Below are 14,215 nucleotides of genomic sequence, written 5' to 3' on the forward strand. Positions count from 1 at the left end.
TGCTACGGCAACGGCAAAAAGAAGAGTAGGAGACAAAGACAAGCCTTCTAGGAGAAATATTTGGCCCCATCTGGTTCCAGTTGGGAGCCGTCCGTGGAAGGACCTCCAGCGCCTGTGCAGCAAATAAGGAACAGAGGGTCAGGACGATTGAACTGTCATTGGCGAAATTGCTATTCCCATCCTATGGGGCACTTTGGATGGGGCTCCAGAGCGCGGTTAAAAGTAAGGCTTACACAAAAATCTGTCTGGTACCGGTTAGCTCAGAGCAGGCACACTTACCTGCACATGAAAGCTTTCAGGTCAATTTTCCCAGACCTGTAGCATAACTGCAGCTAAGTGATGATGACTACCAATTGGTTGGCATGCGCTCTCCTTCCCCCCGGACCGGAGTGGAAAATCAAAATAAAAGACATGCGTGCGCTAATGAAAGATAAATCTTCACTTACAATTTTTCCTCTGAGTAACACAAGCCTAATTCCCTCACTACATAACCTTGTATTCTCGTGTCTTCTGCTGTTGCCTTGCCCTGCGTGGGCCGAAATCAAAGCGAAAAGGTGAGCGCACAACTTTACCCGAGGAAGACATACATGCTCTTTACATCCTACGGGGCCCCTCAACTTTCTACTGAACTTAAAGCATGCGCTCGAGCCCACGCTGATGTTATTGGAGGCGACATTGCAATGCTGGGACACTTGCACACATACACACATACACACACACACACACACACACACACATACACATACACATACACACACACACATACACACACACACACACACACACACACACACACACCCATACACATACACACACACACACACACACACCCATACACACACACACACACATACATACACACACACACAGACACACACACATACACACACATACACATACACATACACATACACACATCAACGCACAGATACGCACATACAGTACATACATACACACACACCCACACACACACACACTTGCACACATACACACATTCAGACACACACACAAACACACACACACACACACACACACACTCACACATATCCTGTTTATGGCACCGTCTGAGGAGTTCACGGTCCAAACTCTCTGCCAGGGACGGAGAAGAGAAGAAACTCCAAAACATTTCTTCTTTCTAAGAAGAGCAAATCTAACTGTCGGCTCAGTAAGGATTATTCCACCATGGTTGGCTCCCTGCTTCCCCGTCATAATCCACCCCAAAAAAAACGCCTGGTGAAGCCTTTCAAAACAATTTATGCAAACAAACATCCAACACAGCTATTTATATTGGCACCACTTCTTCGGTAAACTACACTGAACCGGGACCAGATGGGGGCCGGGCCGCTCCCCGACTCCATGTGGTGCAACAGTAGTGGCAGCAGTGACGGGACACGGTGCTCTGCTCTGTGACGGAGCGTCGCTCCACGCCGGAGGTTCGGTGCTCGATTCTCCTGATAATTGCTGGGATCTGATCGTTTCTTCCTTTCCTGCACACATACAGTACGGGGGGTGGGGGCGTGAACAAAATGGGAGACAACACAGCGGCAATGAAGGTCAGCGGCCGATTCATTATCTAATGAGTACGGGGATACGAAAAGAGCGACGGTGAGAAGTCAGCGACCTCTGTGGGTGGGAATTACCGTAATGTCCACCTGCAATAATTGACGCTGACGTGACGGTTCCGAATCAGAGATGCACTACGGAGGAATGTTACTGAAACCTGACGGAATAAATCTGATTTTATCGACGTATTTTTTATGGCATCACCACAAACCTTTGCCAATTTCAGTGCATCGCCATATAAAGTAAATGTTTAGGTTTTGTTTTTTTTAGCTATTAGACATATTTTTCCATTGTGTATCCTTGGAAAAGGTATACTGGTATACATACTTTGTGATCATTAGATGGTTATTTATTATGAGAGACTGAATTGGAACGAGACAGATCTTCCACACGTTTAACTAAGCTAAATTGGGACTTGGGAGGTGGGTGGGCCCTAATTGCTCTATTTCTCAGGTCATTTTGTGGACCGTAAATCACCCTGGAACATGTCATAGAGATACTACCATAATGATCGTAATAGTCCCGCGGAACATCAGCATGTTTGATCACTTCCTGAAGGCCCCGATAGAAAAATAGGTCGACGGCATCACGGGAACCCCTTCAGTTTCTTTCATATTTAATCATTTTTAACAAAGGTTGGCGGACGGCCTCAACCTCTTGTGTCCGCCCCCAATTTAACCCCTGGGTATACATGAGAGAAGGGATGCCATGCGAATGGACACCGCAGCCCCTTTCAGTTGTGACAGCGGCGGCTAGGCTGTCGTCTGTAATTGGATTGACAATAATGGGAACTGTCTCTCTCTCTCTCGTTCGAGGGGCTGAAAATGGGACCGCAACCCTGCCATTGATTTTGCTGCTGCCGCTGAGAAGAAAATCATGTTACTGAAAAACCAGGAATATAATTAAATATATATAAAAGCCGGGTCAAAACCCACGCGGCAATTTCACAAATACATGAGTGTTAATGAGACAATAGGCACTCGTCTCCCGCGTCTCGGAGAACGTTTTGCATACATCTTGTTTTTTTTTTCTATTTATGTCCGGCGGCTTGCGAGCATGGAGGAGAAGTTGTGCCTGCAGCCAGCATCCATCCCAGCGAATACCACGCATGCACAAACAACGGGCGGAGCAGCCGGGGGGGGTAGGCTGCACATGGCAAATGCACTTGCCCATTTGCGGGAGCTGTAAATACATATATGATTATATTTGAGCCCAAACATGAGCGTTCACACACAGGGAGATACAATTTTCTGCAAACGCCGCCACAGGAGCTGGACACACCCGTTAGAGCCATGAGAGACACTTAAAGGACACACAGGGAGGTCGGGGCTGCAGAAGAAACCAAACACAGTCCTTCAACTCAAGCGTGCACACTTGAGTACAGCATACGGTATACACATGGTGCATCCATGTTTATATACTGTACATGCACATGAAACTCAAGAGACAAGGACAGGGAGAATATATAGACACTGATTCAACATCTTCTACTAATTCATGCTGATAATATCTCTCTCTCTCTCTCTCTCTCTCTCTCTCTCTCTCTGTCTCTCTCTCTCTCCAAATCCCGGTGCAGCCTCCTGGGGCCACTCGCACGCACGTACAGTTTGAAGTCATATATATGTATAAATTGTACATACTAACACTTCTGAACACAATGTTTGTATAGTATATATACTGCATATATATAGTGTGTGTATATACAGTATACTGTGTGTGTGTATATATATATATATATACACAGTATATACAAGCATTATTATATGTCACTTTTATATAGATTTTATATACACCTTATACGTAAACTTATATACAAAATGTTGCCAAGTGAAACCACTATCTCACACTGTTATCAAAGCAATAACATCCCCACAGTCATCCCTGCGTTTCTCCCCACAGCAGCAGACTGATTTATTGAAACAGTCGTCATAATGTCACACCCCTTCCCCTATCGCTATCACTTCCCCTTGTTTGATAAGGCTTTAATTACATTAATTCCATGTGTGCGTGTGCGTGTGTTTGTGTGTGTGTGCTGGCATTATTGGCCAGCCTGGAGGTGTTTGTTTTAGTTTTAACCGGCCACATGGTTGTGGACTAATTCATACGTCACTTCATTGCCTCTCATTACAATATTTATTACTTTTCTTTCCATTTTGGATAATTTAGCAGTCGGTAATAACGCACGGTTCCTGTGAGGGATATTGTGTATGTGTGTGTGTGTGTCTGTGTGTGTGCAATAATAATAATAAATTCACGATCTCCAGCTTGATGGATTCATTGGCATATATACCAATCTGGCTTTAATATGATTGTACACCTCCAGGTAAGTTCGGGGTCTCTCTCCAACCCTCCGTCTCCCTATGTGTGCACTTATTACCATTTCATCTCACACACACACACACACACACTCACACACACACACACACTGCCCCCACCACAATTTTATGAAGAAACCAAGTGGGCTTTGTGTGGGCTTTGGTTCATTACGTTAGCATAGCAGATGTATTAAGTGGGAGAATGGGCCGTGGACCCGTGGAGTGTTGACTTAACCTTTCCTGTGTGTGTGTGTGTGTGTGTGGGTGTGTGTGTGTGTGTATGTGTGTGTGTTGGGGGGGGGGGGGTTAACGCAGAGGACAGGCTTGAAATTATTATTTATTTTTAGCAATGACATTTTTTTCTCTTTCATCCTTATGGTCCTTAGAGGAAAATGTATTATTATTATTATTATTATTATTATTATTATTAATAATAATAATAATAATATTATTATTGTTTGAATTAAAGTCCAAGATCAAATATTTGAACAAACTTTAAATTGTAATAGTTTTGAGTTCAACCCAAGAATCCATACTTATTAGTAGTAATGGTAGTAATACGTATTACTACCATAATGGGCTCACTAGTCAACATAGTGTGTGTGTATTGTGTGTCAACCCGGTCTCACGCTTTTTTCTGCTCCTTGTCACGAAAATGAATCTATTGAAACCTGTCCCGGAATATTATTGTCAGACTTTTTTTTTAATGTGCTACACATAACGACATTTAAACCAATTACATCCATCCATACATACATACATACATACATACATACATACATACATACATACATACATACGTACACGTATGTATGTATACGTACATACATACATACATACACCCATGCCTGGGGGGACTTGGATTTATTAAAACTTGGAATGCATGCTTTTAAATTTCGTTCTAACTAACACTAAATAAAAGCAGGATACTGGCTTCGCTTTTTCTCTGAATGGTCTATTAAATTCAAGGTTGGGCGAGAACAGGAATGAATTTCCTTCATAGATACATTTGCGCGCCTGGCTGTGAATTTGAATGTACCCATCACCCATCGCACTATTTCCATGGTAACAGCGAGCTTCACCGATCAGAGTTTTTGTGGGTAGTGTAGTCTCCATAACATCGCAAAGAAAAACATTTTTGTTCTTAAGACAAGGTTGATATCATACGGAGTTGTGGCTTTTACAGGAGTAAAAATGAATTATTATATACATTGTGTAATATTTACGCAATTATTCATGAACGTTTGGAACCCTTACGTTAACCCTAATCCTAGAAACCACAAAAACTACAAGTCTGCGCCATTTTGTCATGCGTCTTGAAGCAACGTTCTCATGGGTAAAGTAGTTGTATTATTATAAACCTGAAAATGAAACAAATTTTTTGGGTGAAAAATGACATGCATGTGTTACTAGGGGTTCATTTGGTCCGATAATATACCTGCGTTGTCAGAATTTACATGTAATTTGCAAAGCCCTGAATTGTATGTGAGGCCATTTGAAGTGGCGCCCCCTACTGACACTACCACCCCTCTAAAAGTACATTCCAGAACTGTCCAAAACAGTTGAACTTATTTTGGTGGTTTTTCTAATTACGGAGATATAGGGTTTCAAAGGTGACCTCTGGTCAGGGTTCAAAGGTCAGTATCTTAGTTTAGCTAAGTTACCTTCGTTAACCTACAAGATGAGACCTTTCCAAAAATGTGTTTGGTTTTGTTCTAAGTCAAAGTTAAAAAAATCGGGTTATATTTCATCTAGAATGAGAACAGTCTTGGGATCCACACCTGGCATCCCACTGACGTGGCAGTTAATATCAATACTGGAAATCTGGACATCAGTGGTACAAAGGGTAAAGTTTGAAAATCAGAAAAAGATTGATATTGATTAAATAGTTGTTGTTTTTTTCTGTCATGGGTCATGAACAACACACTGCCTTACTGGGAAATCATTTGGCTCCGTACACCCGGGCTTGAAGAGCAGCCTTTCTGTTCAATATGGTGTCAGTATTTAATTTTTCACTTACTATCGATAGTGAATTGTCCTAGATTAACATAGTAAGATAGAAGAAAAAAATGCTGGACACCACACATGTTATTAACCAAACAACTTGATATTTTAACCTCCCTTAAATACACAACATATATCAGACCTCTAGTGCACTGTTCTGAGGGAATAAAATGCGGAAGAGACGCAGTAAAATACACACTGATTAACATGTTTGCAACGACATATTATGTCATGGCCAACGGAATGACCAAAAACCTCGTTACCAGTTATTGATTCACCCAAACAAAGGAACGTGTGGGCGCAAGATTCTCCCTCTGTGAGTGTGTCACACGTTTTAAAGAAGGGCGTCCTGGTCAGTGTGCCACCGCAATTAGTGTTAATTTGGGCCCGATTCAGTGAGATCTGCGCTGACTGCTGCTCATGCATAATGCACCAGTCTGTCCATATGCACTTGGGCCATCATGCGTGCCCTTGTGAAATGCATCGACCAACACCGAACAATTACATTTAGCTCGTTTCAACCTTCATTTAGACTTGAGACCACACACGGCTCATAATGGGGGGGGCATGCAGATATTATACAGCTGTGTAATGCAAACTCTCAAATATAATGTCATTTTCTATACTTTATATATTTAAAACGTCTGAATGTGCTGCTTGCCCATTGCTCACATTGTAAATACAATTTATTACTGTTTATTTCAGATCGCAGATCGCTGCTTTCATTAGTTCTTTTTAAATTTGACTGTATATTCTGAATGAACCTGAGAGTCAAATTCCTTGCATTTGTAACCATAGCCCCACTCATCCAATAAAACCTGATTCTGGCCTTTGCAGATAGCTTATTTTAAATACGATCCATTTGAGATGGTAATCTGATGCAAAGTTTAGACACTACAAAAAAATCATTGATTAAGATTAAAAATACGTAACAAAAAAAATTAACGGTTATACACATAATCACCCACGCCAATTCGAGAGAGATATGAATTTCAGAGAGGACGGTGTCCAATAAGAGCGCGGCCGCCACTGTGTCCTGATCCCGTGTAGTGCGTGAGCGACATGCAAAAAATGTCACATCCCACTGGCTTGGACCGTGCGCGACCACCGCGGCCGCCGCAGAACCTCCGCCGCGAATCTCCCGAGGCAGACCCTCCATATCTCCCATCTACCTGCAGCTCTCTGGCGCCACTCGAAGAGGAAGCCTGTAATGGCAGACGCGTCTCCGGGGAAAGAGCAGGACTCGGATCAGCGGCGGTCGAGGCGGACGCCGCGTGGTCGTCACTCAGAGCCTGAGAAATTCAAACAGCCGACCGCAAAACGGCTGTAGTAAAAGTGGACGCACATAAGTACTTAATGTACTTAAAGTAGTAAACCCTGATGTAACAGCGTCTCTGGTACACCATGAAGTAGAGTGCTCGAGCGAACCCTAAGTACGATTTACAAAAAGATGGATAAAGTACAGGTTGGCGTACAAAGATATGGACCTAATGAAGCATTAAGGGGAAACGCAAACCCCGCCGTTTCATTAACAGCATAAACATATCGATTCTGTGCGGTTTTCTGAGTGACTCCACTGTGTGAGAAATGCAGTGCCGTGAAAGGCTTTATTTGCTTTGAGATGCGGTGACGTAAAAGTCAAAAATCCCCAAACACCGAATACACTTAAGTACACGGAAAATGTCCTCGAGCGCAGTTGCACAGTACTTGTACTTTTCCACCACCGCCAGACACGTGGGTTTCTTGTCACATACACTGTACCACTCACGACAACAGAGACCTCGTATAATCCCCATCACACGAGTGGGACTGAACATCCTCGTCGTTTTCCAGATAGACGTGTCCGTGTGTTGTTGTTATGGGTTTTTGTTTTTATTTTTTAATATAAATATAGAGTCATCCCAGAGGGCCACTGGGTGCCTGCTGGATTTAAATATTCCAATGCTCACGAGAAGGGAAGCAGGGGGACAAAGTGGTGATGGTTGAGTTGCTGATCTAATAAAGCTTCAAATGACTTCTCGTTTCATTCAGCCTCTCCTCTTCCCCATCTTTCGAGTGAGCGTCATTCAATTAAAATGCAATTCTCGTCGCCCCCCCCCCCCCCCCCCCCCCCCCCCCACACACACACACACACAGATATTTAATTAGACCGGAGAGCAGGGCTTACACTGTCTTTTTCACTGCAGCTCTTCGGATTTCACCTCTAAGGCATATTTTCACTCTGTTACTCGTTGGTTAAACAAGGGCGTGTATCCATTTGTTAATTGGGACAATTACGCATCGTCCGTAATGGTCACGTAGGGTCTCCAGGCGCAGGCGCGCATCAATCACTGGTATATTGACCTGCCAAAAACCCTGTTGTCGTCACCCCCCCCCCCCCCCACCCAGCAGCACCAGCACCACCAGCACCACCACCGCCCTTCTCTAACACAGAGAGATGGAAACGTCTTCATTAACTCCAGGGTGGACCTCTGGCCAGGACGGTGTAGAGAAAAAAAAAGTAATGAATTGAAACAAAAAAAAAAATGAACACGCTTTGTTTTCTACTCATTTTGCTCTTTTTGTTGCCATTTTTAAATAGAAACAATTGAGCTTGCAAACATAGTTAAGACAAATATATTCCACCCATTGGCATAGATTGCCCATGAAAAAAATCAGGATAAAAAAGAAACAACAACAATAATAATAATAATAATAATAATAATAATAATAATAATAATAATAATAATAATAATAATAATAATAATAATAATAGTGACGTTGTCAAATGATAATTAATTCTGTAAAATATGTGATTTCAATTCACTTCACCCTCATGAATCACCTTACAATTGCAGCATTTCACAACAACAACAAAAAAATGCATAAAGGAAATCCGCATAATAATGCAAAAAAATCCCAACCACAACCACAACCACAACCACAACAACAACAACAACAACAACAACAACAACAACATCAACAAAAATCGTTATTTCAGTGCATTTTAGCCACGCAGGGGGAGCTGTGCACGGAGCACCTTAAGAGGAAGCCTTGCGCTGGATGTGATTGGCAAAGACATTATTCTAGCCCGGCGTGTCGGGATGACAGTGACGTCACGCCGATGCCCGCGCGCGGCTGCACGCTAAAGAACTATAGAGCCACAAATAACAGGGCAAGCAGAGTCCATATCTTGCAAGTCTTACATTATCCTTTAAGCCTCCTTCATGAAGCCAACACAACAACAACATTTTTCATTTTTTTATTTTTTTTATTTTTTGCATTTAATGACGCTTTAATTTCATTTCTCGCCGGGTCCTTTGGGGGATTATTCATTCATATAAAAGTATATCTGCACTGCAGCTGGCACCATAGCCTAAAGTCATCTATTATTGAGGGACAGGGCCGTGCGTGCGTGCGTGCGTGGGGAGACGCGTGTGAGACTTGGATGGAGGGTTTGAAGTAGAATTGGTTCCAATCGATCAAGGGGGTGAAGAATTTTTTTTTTTTTTTTTTTTTTTTTTTTTTTTTTTTTTTTTTGCTGATGCTGACAAAAGAAACAAGCATGTCTTTCTCGCAGTTTGGATACCCGTACAATGCAGCCTCACAGGTAAGGAAACGTTCCTTTCTGCAAAATACTTTTATAAGACGGAGAGAAAAAAAGATCATTCTTCTATTTCATATTTTTATTTTGTGTGTGTGTGTGTGTGTGTGTGCGTGTGTGTGCTGTGCTTTACTGGTATTTGGTGCAGGGCTGCATCCTGCATGTGGGGCTGGTTTTCTTTTTGGCAGTGATGGAAACATGTTGACATGCGGTGCTTTTTGTTGGACCAAATATTGATATAGTGCGTGCACACATGTCCAATTACACTGAATTATGGATGAACTCACGTGTTATTCATATGACAACAGGGGTGAATGTCACCTATTGGATTGCAATTACCAGGTATAGTTAAAACAAACAATCTGTAACTTTAAGGGGAACTGCTTTTTTAAAATCCCAAAATGCATGACATCATTTGAAATAATTCATACAAGTTGTGTTATAATTTGGAGATTTAAAGAGGGGGTCGCGTGCTTTGTTACGCGGTTGACTTAAATGACTCAAAGTTTTTGGGAGTGAAAGTCGATTCCGGGACAAAAAAGTTATTAGTCCCATCCGAGCAAAGTTATCCCCTTATATTAAAACTATTGCACTAATTTCTCTGATGATTAAAGTGTGTTATCTCATCGGTTATACTTCTTTTTTTTAATCTTATCTGACTTTTATTTTTCCTCATTTGTCGGAATAAAACGCCAGTCTATTGTACATGCAAGCAAATGCAATATTGACAAAAAACGGTTCATGCAAAATGTGTTTTCTCCCCACAAATAACAAAACGGATCCAATCCCCAAATCTTTTCCCCGTCTTACCTGCAGCTTTTTTTCATTTTTTTTCAATAACCGCCTATGATCACTGTGAGGGTTTATCATTAGAGCCATCCTCCAGATTCAATGACACGCTATTGTCTATCCCACAACTCTTTTTTATGCAGTTTTTCGTGTCGGCAAACCCCAGTACGACTTGCTGCGATTCGATTTCCAGGTCGGTGTCTGACGCCGCCGGCGGCTCCCAGGGCGCCGCCGCCGCCGCCGCCGCCGCCGCCGCCGCCCCCTTCTGCTGCCCGCCCTACGAGAACCGGCTGCTGGCCGGAGCGCGGCCGGAGCTCAACGCCGCGCTGGGGGTCTACGGCTCCCCGTACGCCAGCCAGAACTACGCCAACTACTTCCCCTACGGCACGGAGCCGTCCATCTACTCCTCCCTGGTGGGTGCCGGGGATCAATGTGGATGATCGACAAGCGCGCGTGTGTATGCGGGTGTGTGCGTGCGTGTGCGTGCGTGCGCGTGTGTTGGGGGTTGGCGGGAGTGGGGGTTGGGGGGGTCAATCGATTGATCAATTGATCAGGTAATGTGTCTGCTTGAGTTCCATCCCATTCCTTGTTTTTTTTTTGTTTGTTTTTTTTAATCTCTGTAGTCTGCGCTGTGTCGTTTTAAAGATGCAATGATGTTAAAAAAAAAAAAAAAAAAGTAAGGTTATGATACAGAAATTAGACAATCCTTACTAAAGATACATCATTTTGAGATTAAAACTTGAATTAATAAAAAAAAAAATGTGCCAATGTCGCCCAATTGTAATTTTTATTATTATTGTTATAGTGGGAACATGTTTTCGGTGCTTGTGTAAAGCATACAGGAAAAATGTGTGGGGAAAAAAAAATAGTTTTTTTAAGTCACAAAACCAAATGGTTTCAGATCAACTTTGACAATGCTCTCATCCACAGAATCCACAGTATGACATTAAAGATGGCACAGGAGCGTTGCATTCTGGCATCACCCAAACTGCTGCATATTATCCATATGACCACTCGTTGGGACAGTACCAATACGACAGGTGAGGTTCACCCAGTATACTTCCAACATTCTACTATTGTACTGAGTTATAATGACTATCTGTTTAAGCACCACATCATTGAGTGTGTTTGCTGCATCCAGATCGATATAACTTCACACTTATGGCCTACACACTCATAGGCTATTATGTGGATGTCTGGAAATGCTACTAATAAATAGAATACGCCTTTGCTACCAGGTATGGAACCGTAGACTTCAACGGCACAGCCAGACGAAAGAACGCCACCAGAGAAACCACCAGCACGCTGAAGACATGGCTGTACGAGCACCGCAAGAACCCCTACCCCACCAAGGGCGAGAAGATCATGCTGGCCATCATCACCAAGATGACCCTCACGCAGGTGTCCACCTGGTTCGCCAACGCCCGGAGGAGGCTAAAGAAGGAGAACAAGATGACCTGGTCGCCAAAGAACAAGGCCAGTGAAGACCGCAAGGACGACCTGGACAAGAGCGACCCCGACTGTGGCACAAAAGGTAGAGTAGCAGCTGTCTAGCATGGTGCACATACATTCTGAACTTTTTTTTTTCGTTAAAACAAAACAAGACATTTTTAAAATGTAAATAATTGACCTGGACCATCAGAGCTCCACATACATTTGCTGGTCGCGTCAATCACAACACAGCTCATTCTAAAGTCCCGTTTCCTCTTTTTTTTTCTTTTTACTCAAAGACCCCAGCGATTGCAAGGAGAAGGACCTGCATTTGAGCGACCTGGATGACATGGAGGAGGAGGACTGTGACAAGCTGGACAGCGACTGCGAGAAGGCGGCCCCGGACGAGCAGGATCTCCAGAGGGCCATGGTCATATCGGGGACCCCCACCAAGAGAGACTGCGGCTCCGAGCTGCACCTCAACCTGGCCAACAGCTTCCAACCGTTCCCCTGCGCCGTAAAGAGCGCCGCCACCCTCCCCGCGCTCACCACTGACTTTCTGGATCCCGTGGTGTCCAAACCCCCCTCGTCCTCTTCCTCCCCGGCGGGGACCGTTTCCCTGTCCCATTTTGAGGCGTCGGACAAGCCGAGGATCTGGTCTCTGGCGCGCACGGCCGCCTCGGGAGTGATCCTGAGCCCTCACTACAGCTCGGAGCTGAGGACAGGGAACCTGCCTGGGGACTGCCAGCTCCAGAGCAGCAGACTCCCCGGGGCCCCAGCTGTGACTTGCGGGGCCGTCAGGAGCCTCCACGAACCTAGGAACGTGACTAACGCTGAGAACCCCTTCCAGGAGGGCCCGCCATTGCACTCTAAGGTCTACAACGCCGGTGCTTACGGCCACAAGGGCCTCCAGCTGCACTGTTCCTCTTTCTCGGCGCTCTCGGATACCTGCCAGTATTCCGCTGTCGAAGGTATATCGAGTTGTAAGCATCTTGTGATCTAATACACATCATACACAATAATAATCCAGCATGATAATATGGATGTTCTCATAGTGCAAGGGGTTTACTTTGTGATAGCAGCAGACAAGGCAACAGCACAACCGTGGCTTGTTTGCCAGTAAGTTTGGTTGTTTATTTATTTGTATTGCGTTATTTGTGTGTGTGTGTGCGTGGGTGTGTGTGTGTGTGTGTGTGTGTGTGTCTGTGTGTGTGTGTGTGTGCGCGCGTGCGTGCGCGTTAGGGTTTTCCGGTGGCAAGGAGGATGCAGAGTCGTCCGACCTCAGTGAAGCGTGCGGGGCGCTGCAGGAAGACAAGGTCACTGCGTTCAGACCGGTGATGAAAAGGTGAACGAGGTGAGCGGCCGAACACTGACATGAAAGAAATGGGTGAAACGGGAAAAAATAAATAAATAAATAAAAAAACACAACACGTAGCCAGACAGGGACAAAAGCTCGAGCTAAAAGCCTCGTATTTTCAGACCTGGACGCCGACACACTGGCGAGGGCACGAAGGATCAGAGAGAAAGACAGAGGGGGGAGAGAGAGAGAGAAAGAGAGAGAGAGAGAGAAAGAGAGAGAGAACACGTGTTTAAGATGGATAGATAGATAGATAGATAGATAGATAGATAGATAGATAGATAGATAGATAGATAGATAGATCACAACATATCGACCATAACAATAAATTCCTAGAAAATAGAAAAATATATTTTAATTTTTAGATCAACAAACCTCATCTCACGCTAACAATTTGATGAAAAAAAATACTAGAAACCAAAAATATATTTTTTGACATAACTAACTCAGAATATGTTTTTTATTGTTATTACTGAAAGTGAGACAACCAAAACATGTGTTTGAAAGTGAATTTCCTCCCGTTTCCTCCTCGTCCTCCTGCAGATGGACTGACTGTGGGACTTTCATTACTGTATAATGCACTAAAGGGCAGTTTGTTCAGTGGAATCCTGGATCTGAGGACACATTTTGGGGACTGCCTGACGCTCCGGTTGGATCATTTTGCACACTGTTGTTGTTGTTGTTGTTGTTGTTGTTTTTTTTTTTACGGTGTTAATGAATTTATGCAAGAATTTCAAAATGCAAGGCGTTTGGGAACGGCCGGTGAATTGTGTATGGGCAATCGTATTGTGCAGCAAACCTTATTTATAGTAATATGTCTTAATGCGTTGTTTGGAATGTTGACTTGTTTATTTATTCGTTTATTTATGTAAACCTATTTATCTTGTTTATTTTATGTATTTATTTAAACCGTTTCTTTTGTTTTTATTTTGATTTGTGTATGTATTCATGTGTTTATTTATTTAAGTTTCAACCAATTCTTACCTACATTAAACACTGTTAAATTTTGAGTTTACCTGTGACTGCGTGGTATTTTGCCATTTTGATTGATTGATTGATTGATTGATTTTTTTTTAGATAGCAATCGTTTCACAATATATATATAGGGGTATATATATATACCGGACACACAATTATATAAATATATATATATATATATATATATATATATAT

General features: G+C 43.2%; 1 protein-coding gene across 1 annotated transcript; it reads left to right on the plus strand.

Moving 5' to 3' along the window:
- Positions 1-9,405: 9,405 nt before the first annotated feature.
- Positions 9,406-13,034, plus strand: irx6a (iroquois homeobox 6a; the record flags this gene model as incomplete). The annotated part of the gene is made up of 6 exons (XM_079998275.1): positions 9,406-9,471; positions 10,398-10,667; positions 11,185-11,294; positions 11,493-11,788; positions 11,985-12,656; positions 12,928-13,034. The coding sequence occupies 6 exons, from the start codon at positions 9,406-9,408 to the stop codon at positions 13,032-13,034; spliced, it is 1,521 nt and encodes a 506-aa protein (XP_079854401.1).
- Positions 13,035-14,215: the final 1,181 nt, after the last annotated feature.

The sequence above is a fragment of the Zeus faber genome, assembly GCF_960531495.2.
Source record: "Zeus faber genome assembly, chromosome: 3".
Lineage (NCBI taxonomy): Eukaryota > Metazoa > Chordata > Actinopteri > Zeiformes > Zeidae > Zeus > Zeus faber.